Source organism: Periplaneta americana, chromosome 13 (genome assembly GCF_040183065.1).
Source record: "Periplaneta americana isolate PAMFEO1 chromosome 13, P.americana_PAMFEO1_priV1, whole genome shotgun sequence".
Taxonomy (NCBI): domain Eukaryota; kingdom Metazoa; phylum Arthropoda; class Insecta; order Blattodea; family Blattidae; genus Periplaneta; species Periplaneta americana.
This window is the reverse complement of record NC_091129.1, coordinates 86,058,912-86,073,794: the sequence shown is the minus strand read 5'-3', so window position 1 is coordinate 86,073,794 and position 14,883 is coordinate 86,058,912. Positions and strand designations below refer to the sequence as shown.

General features: G+C 35.3%; 1 protein-coding gene across 1 annotated transcript in view; it reads right to left on the bottom strand.

Moving 5' to 3' along the window:
* Positions 1 to 9,154: 9,154 nt before the first annotated feature.
* The window catches only part of LOC138711641 (sodium-coupled monocarboxylate transporter 1-like), an 89,795-nt gene continuing 84,066 nt past the window's right edge, over positions 9,155 to 14,883 (bottom strand). Inside the window, exon 23 of the mRNA XM_069842773.1 lies at positions 9,155 to 9,416. Coding sequence (XP_069698874.1) covers positions 9,170 to 9,416 — 247 coding nt within the window. The 3' untranslated portion in view covers positions 9,155 to 9,169. The remainder of the gene's footprint in view (positions 9,417 to 14,883) is intronic.

Here is a 14,883-nt window from a genome sequence, read left to right as displayed (position 1 = left end):
GGCACATACTGACATGCCAACTTCATAGCATCTTTAACTTGGCTGCTTTTATCTAGAGATATTCTGAATATATTTTTTGGTATATGAGGGAAGAAGGGCCATCCTTGTACATAATAGGAAAGTCAAAAAATAAAGTTGCATTCAATGATTTACTACACCGAACAACCTGCTTATGTCGCATGTTATACTGAAATAGTTTGTAAGTAGAAATCATGAACGTTTCTAGCGTTATTTAGTAGTTCCTTTGGCTTTGGTAACACTCACCGAAATTCTTCAGCATATATTAGCTTACTAGAATGACTTCAAACATTTTGGAGCTGTCTTTGACGACTTTATACCAGTCCTGCGGAACATATAATGTTTCCTCTTCTGTGATTCAACAAGTCCAAATGAGCGATCACAGGGGACAAAACTGTGACTCAGCTCTGAAAACATGTGTGTGATGATCTGAAATCTGTTTTGCTGCACCATGTGAATAAATATTGCACATTAGTATGGTTTTTATTTTGTGCTGCACAGTTGTATGAAAACATGAAAATATGCTTTACAGATTTCTTTCAAACTCTAGCAAAGAACTGATCAAGAAAACTAATGTCCTCATTGGGACTCTTTTTACCCGCACTTTCATGTACACGTAGAAGCAACTTTTATGAGTGCTGCTTACATGTATGCAAAAGCTGTAAAGCCATAACTGTCTGCTGTAGAAAACATTCCCTGATGGTATGGTAGGAAAATCCATGTTCTGCTGAAAATCAAAGCAGATAGTTTCTACAGTTTCATTTGCCGTAGACAAAAATGACTTCTCTTTGAACTGTAAATAGAAGTGGGCAGCTTTCCTAAGATGGAAATATAAGGGCTCTTTTTTCTTCTTCAGTTTGAGATTATAACATCTTCTCTAAGATATAATATTTTTGGCAAGTGTCACTACATGGCTTACCAAAGGATACATTACTAAAGTTTGTAGTGAAGAATCTAGTAGAAGTCATAGCTCACTTTATAATTTACATCCAGCAAAGACAGTTTTACACACTATCACTTCATATGAACCCAGACGAAACTAAAATTAATAATAATAATAATAATAATAATAATAATAATAATCATAATAATAATTCAGTATGATTTATTATCATTCCAAGCAGACATTAATTTTTACTTTTTAATTGGCATTTTGAATTATATTATATAATTTAACCTGTCTGGATTTAATTATTTTGCTTGCCTTACATAAATATGTTTGCAGACGAGGAATGCCACCTCCACTTTTAACACGGTGTCGTTGGACATCACGAACAGTTGTCAGGCCACCCAAATATTCATCTTGCGTTTCTTTATTCTTCATGTCATTAAATGATTTCAGTATGTCCTTTTGCATTTGCATACCAAGTTTCTGGTAACACTGGCGGTTGCATTTACAGTCGGATTCAGAAACACGAACAGGAAAATTCTTGCCTTTTTTTTCACGTATGATTTACCTCATTTCTGGTTCCTTTCTTGTATTTGAGAGCCACCGTTTTGGATTACGTCCTATTTTCTTTTTCATCACTAGACACACTTTCATTTGGATTAGGCCTATATTCACTCTCAAAAGCAGAAAAATCACTCTCACTAGTCTCCATGTTGACTACTAATGTGATACGAATATAATACTGACAACAATTGATTAATATTAACCTTCTTATTTGTCTTTTAAGCTGTGATAATAGCGCTGCTTCCTATTGACAATAATGTAAGATTTTGGTGAAACAACAAGGTGGCTCCTGGAGCTGCCTGGTTTTACCGCCAAACAATGAACATGTACAGAAAGAGGCAGGTCCAAAATGCATTATAACTGTGAATGTAATTCTTGGAACTACCTGGTTCTTCGACCAAACGATAGAGCATATTTTTTTCTTCGTCTCTGCATAAATAGCTCAAAAATGAAAAAAAAAAAAAAATGGAGCTGCCTGGTTTTTCCCCCAAACCCCTCAATTGTGATTCTAGGACATTTATTCTATATGTTATATTTAGTCAACATCAGTCTTGGTAATTTTATTCTCTAATTTCCCTATGTTAACATTCTGTTATGAAAGTCTAAAAATAACGAATAAACTTTGTTTATATAATATCCCATCAAAATAATGCCCTCATGATTACAAGAGAACGACACTCAGGGAAGTATTTGCGGGAATTATTATATCTCTTGGTGTATCCATCTTTTCACAGATAACTATGCTTAAATGAACAATTAAATAATTTGTCATTTATCATTGGAGATAAGCATTGTGAAACTGATACAGAACAGTCGACTTAATCATGATGGTGAATGTTTGTAACTATACTTAACGCAGTTTGTCGCTTGGAAAATTGTAGAGAATTAACCGGCACGATTGAATCTAGACACAAACCGATCTCCCGATTCTATGTATTATCGGATTCGTCCAGACAAATCTCAGAGTAACACAGTCACATAGTTGAGTCTAACATTGAATTTAAATATGTGGCAATAATATATACACAAATACGTGTTCTGTCCGTGAGCAAGATCATTCACTACCAACCCAGCATTCTCCAATCGTTACTGTTCTCTGCCTTCCTCTTAGTCTCCGCATATGATCCGCATCATCTTAATGCCGTCTATCATCTGATATTTTCTCCTGCCCCAAACTTTTCTCCCGTTCACCGTTCCTTCCAGTGCATCCTTCAGTAGACAGTTTCTTCTCAACCAGTGACCCAACCAATTCCTTTTACTCTCTCTCTGATCAGTTTCAGCATCATTCTTTCTTCACCCACTCTTTCAAATACAAATTCATTTTTATTCTGTCTGCCCATTTCACACGCTCCATCCTTCTCATATTCAATTTCAAATGCTTCTATTCGTTTCTCTTCACTTCGTTGTAATGTCTATACTTCTGCTGCATACAATTTCACACTCCACACAAAGCACTTCACCTGTTCTTCCTTCATTTTCTCCATGACAAGCTACGACGATGATGGTGATTATTATCAGTATTTATTTATTCTTGAATAAAATTGGCTTTTAAATGTGATATTAACATCACAATATAGACCTATAATTTACTTCATCGTTTTATGGGTAGCAAAAAAAAAAAAGTTTAGGGCGATGACGTCCTTTCCAATATCATACAAGTGCTTTTCATAATTCTTTGCTCTCTAGTCTGGTGAAGAGTGACGGCCCTTGGAAATGGGAACATTCGCAATAAAATCTGTAATTATAAATAGCTAGCTCTATATTTACAACTTGTTTGAAAATGATTTTAACACTTTCATATCATCATTTCTATTAAGTAAATATTAATGAAAACTTAACCTGGAAGACGTCATTTTATGCTCATGTTTTAATGTTTCAAATTATAAGAATTCGGAAAACGTATTATTTCTGTTGTCATGCGAGACATTGTTGAAAAATGGCAACTCCGTGATATCAGTAACAATGGTAAATAATTTGTTTCGTATACTTTTCTGAATTGACCATCTACCACATCGCTAAATTAGACGTGTTACCACCGCTCATCTGGCTCATCATTTTTTTCCCTTTAGGTCAAGAACATGATATTATGTAATTTCATTCTTGAGGTGTATAATATGATAGGTGTAGTGCCATCCCTACCTCCAACACATAAGAGTAAGACATACGTTCATGTTACTTTCACAGCTGTACATAAAACACAAACCAAATTCCTTTCCGAGCATCCAAATACATAATTGAATTCCTTGACGTTCTTATCTGAATTTTCACAGATAAGTACATGTGCTGCATTAGATAACTTCAAAGACTTTTTAACTAACAGATGAGAACATTTATTATTCATAACTTATGGTGACATACATAATATTGTCCCTCTCCAACAGATAAAGATTTGTAGTATGTAAGTAGTTGTGAAACAATGTATTTTGACAGAACTTCTGAAGTTAGGCCTGAAATTGTTTATCAGATCTGATGGCAAGGAATTCTATTGCCTCTCCAAATTACCGGGTACGGAATTCGAATAGTTTTGAGTTCTTCGCAAGGACTTCTCATTATGTGCTAAAATTAACTACCACTACTCTTCCGGCTTCATTGCTTATGCACTTTGTGTAGAATTTGTCAAGCAAATGCACGATTAAAGCTGGAGAAATAAATCTTAATTATATGTAACCTACATTCATACCAATAACTGAAGTTAATCCAAAAACGTTTCACAGTGTTTTGTTTGAGATACTGAGGTATATTGTACTGCAAAATAAGATTGGCTAATTTGTGTGAATACAAGAAAAACATTGTACTTCACCTTCTTTATTAGTTGGAGAATGTTACACTACTGAATGAGTCTTTACCCTCCGCCCTCTTTGCTTCAACTGAATAGAATATAATTAGTGTCATAACCACACAAGAAATGTCATCATACGAATAGCATAACACATAAAACAAATGATAGTGTCTGAGACATGACTAGTAATGAATTTTTCCTGTCATTGTGAACACGTATTCTTCAAATTATTTCTTGTGTATGTCATTCATTTAATCTAATATTAGACTAACGTTATCAACTATATACGAAGGTTGATCAATATGTTTGGCTTCCTAGGTTGTAACTCGTTTATTAATTGATGAAGTGAAAGAAGATGAAATCAAAAGAAAGTTTGAAATGTCCTCTTTCCGAACAGTACATTATTTTTAATGTAGTCTCCAGCGGAATTGATGCACTTATGCCATAGGTACTCTAGTTTGGATACCGTTGAGAACAATGAAGCCGTCAGTTAACGACACCAACAAAGCATTGCATTCGTGACATCTTCGTCGGACGCGACGTTTTTGCCAATTAGGTGTTCCTTGAGTTCCAGAAGCCACATGGCACCAGGTACGGGCTGTAAGGTGGGTGAGGCGAAACATTCTGGAACTGCGGCTTCTCCAACATTTTACATTGTTACACATTTTTTCGGACGAAATCTAAGCAGAAGTGCACCCAATTTCTTCAGCGCTTACACGTAATGCGCTCATTTGAGAGTTGCGTTACTTTCCAGAAATTCAACCAGCACCATACTATCAAAGTCCCAAAAGACTTTACATAGTCTCTGGTTAAGACGTTGTTACCAACTTTTGTTTCTGTGATGGTGGATGAATTTTTGGTTCGTGGCGCAACTGAAAACTTAGCCCGCTACGTGCAGACGGTGAATAAATTGCTCACACGTCTGCGTAGATTTCGTGAGCAGATATGAAGCGGTTTTGGTTGATAGTTTAGAAGAATAGTTCATTATTATGTAGTATTATGTAGTCTGTGGTAGTAAAGGTAAATAGATTAACAAGGAAACATTCTCATAGGGGCAGATAAAAAGTTACTTTTTTCTTCCACCATGTTAATAATGTCAAAACAAGTGCTTAAACAAATTTTGGCCACTCGAGCGCAATTACGAGGTCCGCAAAAATAAGTTTCTCTGGGGCTGTGTACAGAAAGGAAACACTAATTCTTGTAAAAATTTATTGAAACAGATACAGCAAATGTTGAGCTAATTTTTTTAATAATCCTGATTGGAATTGAGAAATTTGTCATACAGTGGAATCATTTTTTCTATCCCTGTCCTAGAAGTCTGCCGACTGGGATCGGAACCAGTGAGTGACAGCTGTCTGCACCTTTCTGTCGTTCCCATGGTATGGCAAAAATCTCAGTTTCGGTTGGGAATACGTTTAAAAAAATAGCTCCAAAGTTGCTATATCTGCACCAATAGATTTTTCCATTGAAATTGTGTTTTCGGTGTGTAAACGGTAGCAGAGAAACTTAGTTTTTTACATCTCTCGTAATTGCTCTCGAGTGCGCAAAATTTGTATAAGCACTTGTTTTGATCTTATTAACATTGTACAAGGAAAAGTTAACTTTCTTATGTGCGACCAAAAGAAAGTTTGCTTATAAGTAGGCCTATTTAAGCCTACAATTTGAACATCCATACCAATATCAGTACTCTGTAATGAATCGTTATCAACATTAAATATCCTTAGAAATTGAACACGTTGTTGATGAACGTGTTTTGTTTGATTATCTACCACATATACGCAACACAACATATGGAGGAAATGTGGATACTAATACGAAGCGGGTTATTAAATGCTACGTTCTCACAAAGGCTCATGCTAGAGTAGCAGTATACAGGGTGTTTAAAAAATACGGGGCATAATTTCAGGTATATATTTCCCACATGTAGACAATCAAAATAGTTCATTACAACATGTGTCCGGAAATGCTTCATTTCCGAGTTATGGCCTTCACTACATTGAAATTCATCGGAACGTTTTTCTTTCCGCACGTCGTTGTCATTACAGAAGATGTTCAAAATGTCCACCTCCTGCTTGAATACATCGATGTCTCATTGACCTGCGAACACGATCCCAAACTCCAGGAGTATTGCGTATGTCCTTAGAATATGCCACAATTCGATTCCGAAGGGATTCCAAATCAGACACCGGACACGAATAAACCAATGATTTTAAATGCCTCCACAAGTAGAAATGGAGAGGGTTCAGATCAGGTGAGCGTGGAGGCCACCTCTACCTATCCATCAATCAGGAAACCTTCGATCCAAGTACCGGCGAGCCGTACGACTGAAGTGTGCAGGAGCGCCATCATGCAAGAAGTGAATGTGTTGACGATTGATCAGTGGAGTTCTTCTAAAACATGAGGTATGGTGTTTTCCAGGAAGTTTGTGTACGCCTGCCCCGTAAGTCTGTTTACAAGTACATGGGGTCCAACTAATCGATCACCAATGATACCGGCCCACATGTTGAGGGAGAACCGCACCTGGTGATGAGATGGAACAGTTGCACGTGGGTTTTCATATGCCCATACATGCTGATTGTGGAAATTTGTTATGCTCGTGTGAACTGTGCTTCATCCGTAAATAATACTAAGGCAGGAAAGTTCGGATTTACACCACACTGCTGCAAGAACTACTGACAGAACCTAACTCGTGCAGGGTAATCTACTGGTGACAGGGCCTGTACACGTTGCAAATGATAAGGATACATTTGATACTCTTTCAACAGTCTCCAGACAGTCGTACGAGGAACATTGACTTGCAACGCTACCCTTCGTGTGCTGATAGAAGGAGTCATGTTCACAGCCTCCAGAATCTCCTCCTGTACTTCTGGAGTTGTAGATCTTGGTCGTCCCCTTCCCAAACCAGGAGAGTTAAATTTTCCATACTCGCACAGACGGTAATGGAGACATTCAGATGTCTTCCGTTCTGGACATTGTCGCTGTGGGTACGTCTCCTGGTACAAACGACGAGCCAACGCAGCATTGCCGCCCGCCTTGCCGTATATGAAGTGTATCTCTGCCAGCTCTTGATTTGAATACATGTCGCACAGTCTAACGCCTACACAACACTGAATATAACCTTCGCCTCGGAATGAACTGTCAGAGTGCCCTCTTAATGTCTCCTTTGACGGCAACGGCCTGCGGAAAGAAAAACGTTCCGGTGAATTTCAATGTTTTGAAGGTCATAACTCGGAAATAAAGCATTTCCGGACACATGTTGTAATGAACTATTTTGATTGTCTACATGTGGGAAATACAAACCTGAAATTATTCCCCGTAATTTTGAAACACCTTGTATTAGGGAAGCACCTTCGTTCTGATTAATTAAACGGTCTGAGTTAGATCATTACAATACCCATAGTAACCAGAAACTTACCTGTTCCGTGGACAAATATTTTGTAAGTAATATGTTGTAAGTACGTTCGTGTCGTGACATTTTAATTACAGTCTCGCAGTACGAGGTGACCTCACCGCCACATGTCTTCTATTGAGTAGGAAGGAATTTTCCACAAATAAAAATACAGTATTAGGTCAGTTCCGCTGATGTAAATGACAATGTGAATTATTCGAATAATTATTCAAGATAAGACATTTTTGCCCTTTGTCCATTAAAACATGTAACAGTGAACATGTATCTATTATATTATATTGTATACAGGGTGGACCACTTAACTCCTTCACCTCCGTTAGCTTATCAGAATAGTTATGACTGATACTATGGCTAGAGTTAAAGTACGTGGAGTTGTAACGGATGCATTTTCTATAAATACTGGATTAAAACAAGGGATCAATTTTGCACCCATGCTTTTTAACCTGGCATTGGATTGGGTAATCATACAAATTAATATAGATTTAAATAACACATTACTATACAAGATTGTACAGATTGTAGGATATTTGGATATAATGGGAAGGTCACTGCGATCAGTAGAAGAAGTATGTAACCAGCTAGGAAGGACAGCTGTTAAGATTGGGCTTCAGATTAACGTAGATAAGACTAAGCGAATGATCCAAAGTAGAGATCGACTGGAAATATCGCCAATTTTGGCTGAATTTGATTTGGTGGATGAATTTAAGTATTTAGACATAATTCTTAATTCTAATATTGATGAATGGAGAGAGGTGCAAGGGAGAATTTCACAAGCAAATAAAACATATTTTGCGGAACTGGAAATAATGAAATCTAATATTGTAGATATAAGAACGAAACTGAAAATTTATAAAACTATTATTAGAAGTGTCTTATGTTATAGAAGTGAAGGCTGGGTCATGACAAAAATGATGGAAATGGCATTGGGAGCATTTGATCGGAAAATCCTCACAAGGATTTTCGGACCAGTCCAACAGAATGCACAATGGAGAATCAGGTACAACGCTGAATGATATAAATTGTACAATGATAATGATATAGTCACTTTTATCAAGCGAGTCCAGAAATGCATATAGAGTGTTAGTTGGGAGACCGGAGGGAAAAACCTTTAGGAAGGCCGAGACGTAGATGGGAGGATAATATTAAAATGGATTTGAGGGTGGTGGGGTATGATGATAGAGACTGGATTAATCTTGCACAGGATAGAGACCGCTGGCGGGCTTATGTGAGGGCGGCAATGAACCTTCGGGTTCCTTAAAAGCCATTTGTAAGTAAGTAAGTATTGTTAATGAAACAAATAAATGAAAGGGAGAATAATGGAATATAAGAAAGGAAATAAAACATTAAATTATGAAATTAAAAATAAAATTATTTGAGAGGAATAGTAAAGGAACAAAAATTACAATTGTAAAATAAATTAATAAGTAGGATCTGGATACAAGTTTTATAAAACAAATGGTTAAGAAAAATTATACTACAGCATTAAACAAAACGTGAGTATTTTACACTGTCAGCAAGAAGTTTCAACTTGTACAAGTCTCTGGACTTCCTTTGAAGTCTGGTTAGCTCGTTGCTTGTTCAGAATCTTCCTCACGAAGGGAGCGAAATGTATCAGATTGGTTTGCTCTTTGTTGGGTGCTTCTGTAAGCAGGCTCACGATTGTGCCCACCACCAACATTATGAGCATTCCCAGCATCGTATAGTACGCAAAGGAAATTTTGTAGAGCGGGAACACACTGTCATCTTTAGCAACAATCCTGCAACAAAAATCAACTCAATAACTGTTGAATATTCGGTAAGCTTGAAAATGTTCTACCATGTGTGCCAGCTACAATTCTTAACGACTTCCAACCACAGTAGAGTATATCTCGCTATAATTCAAATTCGTAGAGTATGGAAGAAACACATCTAGTTCTTTTTCGCTGCATTTCTTGCCGTTTAAGGCCAACAACACATAAGTCATAATAGTGTATCGTATTATGACTGCCCTCCTAACTTCTAATTTGTTTCCTACGTTGTCTAAGTCTACCTATTCAGGGGAAGAGCGTGGTTTTCTAGAAACTACAGCTTCATTAGAGGTCTCCTGATAATATAATTGATGTACATAATGTGCAGTAATTAATAGATGTATTTAAATATGACATGCAAAACTTAGCTATGCTGCACATCTTCACACAGAACTACGTGTGTGCAATCACCTTACATTCTAGTTTACTTTTTGTATTTCATTTCCCCTCCTTGTATTACCCTTATTCTCCTTATATTCTCCATGTTTTTCTTGTATTCTACCTTTACTCCTTCTATTCCCCTTGTTCTTCCACAATGCTCTTATTTTCCATGTCTTCCTATTTTTGTTCAGGCGTACTTATTTTCAGATATCCGATCTTTCAGTTATCCGGTCCTTCAGTCATCCGTTACGTCATTCAACCGTTCGTTCAGACATCTGTTAGCTCAAACATCTGTTAGTTCAGACATCCGTTCGTTCAGTTGTTCGTTGGTTCGTTGGTTCGTTCAGACATTCCCTCAGTAGTCCATTTGTTCAGACGTATGTCCGTCGCCCGTTTCTTCAGTCGCCCGTTCTTTCAGTCTTCTATTCGTTCAGACATCTGTTCATTTTGTTTCTCTTTCGTTCCGTCTTCTCTTCGTTCAATCTTCCGTTCGTTTTTTTCCTTTCATTCAGTCATCTTTTCGTTCAGTTTTTCTTTCGTTCAGTTTTCAGTTCATTCTGTTTTACTTCCGTTCAGTCTTCCGTTCGTTATGTTTTCATTTCATTCTAACGTCCGTTCGTTGAGGCATCCGTTCATTCAGTCTTAAGTTCGTTGTTTTTTTCTTTCATTCATTTTTTTTTCTTTATACAGTTTTCCATTCATTCAGACGTCCGTTTTTCGTTGAGTCGTCCGTTAATTCAGTCGTTTTTCAGTCTTATGTTTTATCATACATCAGTTAATTTGACAGGGATGTTGATCCGACAAGTTAACAAATTGAAAGAAATAAATATCAAAGGTCCTTCAATAACTGTCTATTCAAAATACAAAATATTACATTAGGTTACATGAACGTATCTTTGACTAGCGCTTTCGCTATTAAAATAGCATCTTCAGGTCAAACGTGCGTGATATTAAGCTTTTCATGTAAAGACGTAGATGGACAAGTAACCTCGAAATATATTAAGGTACATGACGTGAGAATATAAAAAATTACAATGCTAAGAAAAACAAATAAAATTTTACTTATAACAGTCGAATATATATATATATATATATATATATATATATATATATATATATATATATATATATATATATATATATATATATAACAGTTAAACATTCATGAGGTCTCAAAAATTAACACCCACATAAAAGTAATTAGAGTTAAAGCCGGCAGAAACATGTATGCAGCTTATAAATCAAAATTTGTCTAAAAATTGAAGTCTGCAAAACATATTCAGCTTAGAATTGAGACACAGACAGTTAAAAGAATAACAAATTAAAATATTGTTTTGCATCAGTCATCACGACGTGGCAGCACATTGTAAAATCTGCAAAAATCAATAATAAGTTTTAGTGAAGGGACCTGTGCGGAAACAGGAAGAGAATTCAAGTAACGAAAAATCACTTACGAGCTCTTTGGTGTTGGAGTAGTAAAAAGAAGTAATGTTGCCTGGTCGGTAGCGTGGTGGTGACTGGTGCAATGACACAGTATAAGAAAACACGTCATGACATAAGTGGAGGGGGGTACATGCCGCAGTGAGAAGAATTTCCATTGGCTAATTTAAATGAGGGGTTACCGGAACTGGGTAATTGTTCATTAATTAATGAAACAGTATTATTAAGCGATTTAGCTATGTAAAATTCCTCTGCAACTGTTTCCGCACAGGTCCCTTCACTAAAACTTATTATTGATTTTTGCAGATTTTACAATGTGCTGCCACGTCGTGATGACTGATGCAAAACAATATTTTAATTTGTTATTCTTTTAACTATCTGTGTCTCAATTCTAAGCTGCATATGTTTTGCAGACTTCAATTTTTAGACAAATTTTGATTTATAAGCTGCATACATGTTTCTGCAGGCTTTAACTCCAAATACTTTTATGTATTAATTTTGAGACCTTTGAAGGTTTAACTGTTATATATATTCGACTGTTATAAGTCAAATTTTATTTGTTTTTCTTATCATTGTATTTTTTTATATTCTCACGTAATGTACCTTAATATATTTCGATGTTACTTGTCCATCTATGTCTTTACATGAAAAGCTTAATATCACGCAAGTTTGACCTGAAGATGCTATTATAATAGCGAAAGCGCTAGTCAAAGATACGTTCATGTAACCTAATGTAATATTTTGTATTTTGAATAGACAGTTATTGAAGGACCTTTGATATTTATTTCTTTCAATTTGTTAACTCGTCGGACCAACATGCCTTTCAAATTTTGTAACGCCATTCAGGCAAAAATGTTTCACTCTTGCTTGAATATAAAGACTAAATTATACAATACAATACCAAATATTAAGTTTAATAAACAATGTTTAGCTTACAAGGTGATTCCTAAATATGCTACTATTCATATTAAAGCTAACAACTTTGCTTCTAAAAGAACTAAAGAGCAAGCACAAGTATTACGTATTAATAATGAAATTAAATTCTTATATCGTAAGAAAGAGTACTTCAATAGAAAGCTATATCAAACACACCTTGCAGCTACACAATATTTTGGACCCATATGGGACCTCATTCAATACCACATTTCTGAAAAACGTGAGATCATTATGGCAAAAAGCATGACGTTTTACGTAATAAGCTGGATTCTTTGTTGAAACAAAATGGAGTTTTTCACAATGTAAGTACTCATACGGCACAAAAAACCATTAATTTTTCCAACGTAGCTTTCTCTACAGATGAATTGGACATTCTTAACAAAGGTTACAAATTTAATTATCCTCCACACAATTTTGGACAATACTATTGATAACTTTGTCATAGGGACTGAACATGTTATTCAAAATTGCGAACACAACTGTAAAGATTATTTGAGATACCATACTTCTAAAATTATTCAGAATTACCAAAATGATCCCAACACAAAACGACAGTTTAAAGAAGCCAAATTAACCCACCAGAAAGTTAGTGAACTTGGTATAAAACCCACACATAATAATTTGATCCACATTAAAGCTGACAAGGGCAATGCGGTTGTGGTTATGGAAAAACCTGATTACGTTAATAAAACATATGTATTCATCACTAAGAATAATATCGAAGAAATCAATTCCAACCCTATTGATAAACTTCAGAAATCTATAAAATCAGCCATAAAATCTGCTCCAGATATCATAAATGAGAAAGATGCACACAAATATATTGTTAAGAATCCAAGTTTACCAACCCTTAAAGCTTTAACAAAAACCCATAAAAAGGATTTATCTATGCGTCCGGTTGTTAATCGTATAAATTCACCTAACCACAAAATTAATAAATTTTTGTTGAAATATTTGAAACAAATAGTTAAGATGGATAATAGATATTCTTTGAATAATTCCCAACAACTTATAGAAAGATTGCAACGCTTAAGTATTAATAGCCTAAATCCACAAAACTTTTATCTTTCGACATCGAAAATTTATATACCAATATTCCGCTTGATGAAACTCTAAAGATAATTTCAGAGAAATTACATAAACTTAACACCGATGAAAAAATTATCAATCAATTAATGCAGTTGCTTTCTGTTTGTACAAAACAAAATTATTTCTGTTTCGACAATAAATATTTCTTATAAACTCCAGGTGTAGCAATGGGTGACTCTCTTTCCGGTTTTTTAGCCGACATATTTCTACAGAGCTTGGAAGACAAAACATATCGAAAAACTTGCTGCTAAACATAACATCATTTCATACAACAGATATGTTGACGACACCTTGTTAGTTTTTGAGAGTCATGCTGACACCTATGAAGATATCTTACATTCTTTTAATAGTTTACATCCCAACTTAAAATTTACCATAGAACTTGAATGTAACAAATCCATAAATTTCTTAGACTTAAAAGTCACCAGAAAACATAAAAGTTTTGATTACGATATCTTTGGAAAACCTACTAACACCACCCATACTATTCACTGCCAATCTAGTCATCCCCAATCTCATAAGCATACCACTTTCGTTTTCTTAATTGACAGATTGTTGAATGTCCCCCTTTCAAAGGAAAACTATTTAAGAGAATACAAATATATAGTAGGACTTGCAATAGAAAATGGATTCAATAAAAAATTGATAGATAGACTTCTCTCTAAAAGAAAATCTCTTTTAAACAAGAGTTCAGATATTACGCTCATGCCCTCGACTGATACTAAAATATCTAAATACTGGAACACAATGTCTTTTTATAATAATGTATCTTACAAGTTGCATAATTTTTTCAGAAAAGAAAATGTAAAGATCTGTTTTAGAACAGGTAATAAACGTAATAATGTTATTCCAAACAATATTTGTAAGTTTGATAAATATGCCGTGGTGGAGTGTACATGCTGCATTGTAAGAATTGCCCAAAAAAGTACATTGGCCAAACTAAAAGGAACTTTTGGACTAGATATTCTGAACATAAAGCAGATTTCCGTCACAATCGTAATAAATCTAAATTTGCAACCCATTTGATTGAGAACAACCATGAACTTCAAAAAATGTCCGACGCTTTACAGATTCTAAAACCCATCAGTAACGGAACCTTTAATTTAGTTTCAGAGGAATTTTACATAGCTAAATCGCTTAATAATACTGTTTCATTAATTAATGAACAATTACCCAGTTCCGGTAACCCCTTATTTAAATTAGCCAATGGAAATTCTTTTCACTGCGGCATGTACCCTCCTCCACTTAGGTCATGACGTGTTTTCTTATACTGTGTCATTGCACCAGTCAACACCACGCTACCGACCAGGCAACATTACTTCTTTTTACTACTCCAACACCAAAGATCTCGTAAGTGATTTTTCGTTACTTGAATTCTCTTCCTGTTTCCGCACAGGTCCCTTCACTAAAACTTATTATTGATTTTTGAAGATTTTACAATGTGCTGCCACGTCGTGATGACTGATGCAAAACAATATTTTAATTTGTTATTCTTTTAACTGTCTGTGTCTCAATTCTAAGCTGCATATGTTTTGCAGACTTCAATTTTTAGACAAATTTTGATTTATAAGCTGCATACATGTTTTTGAAG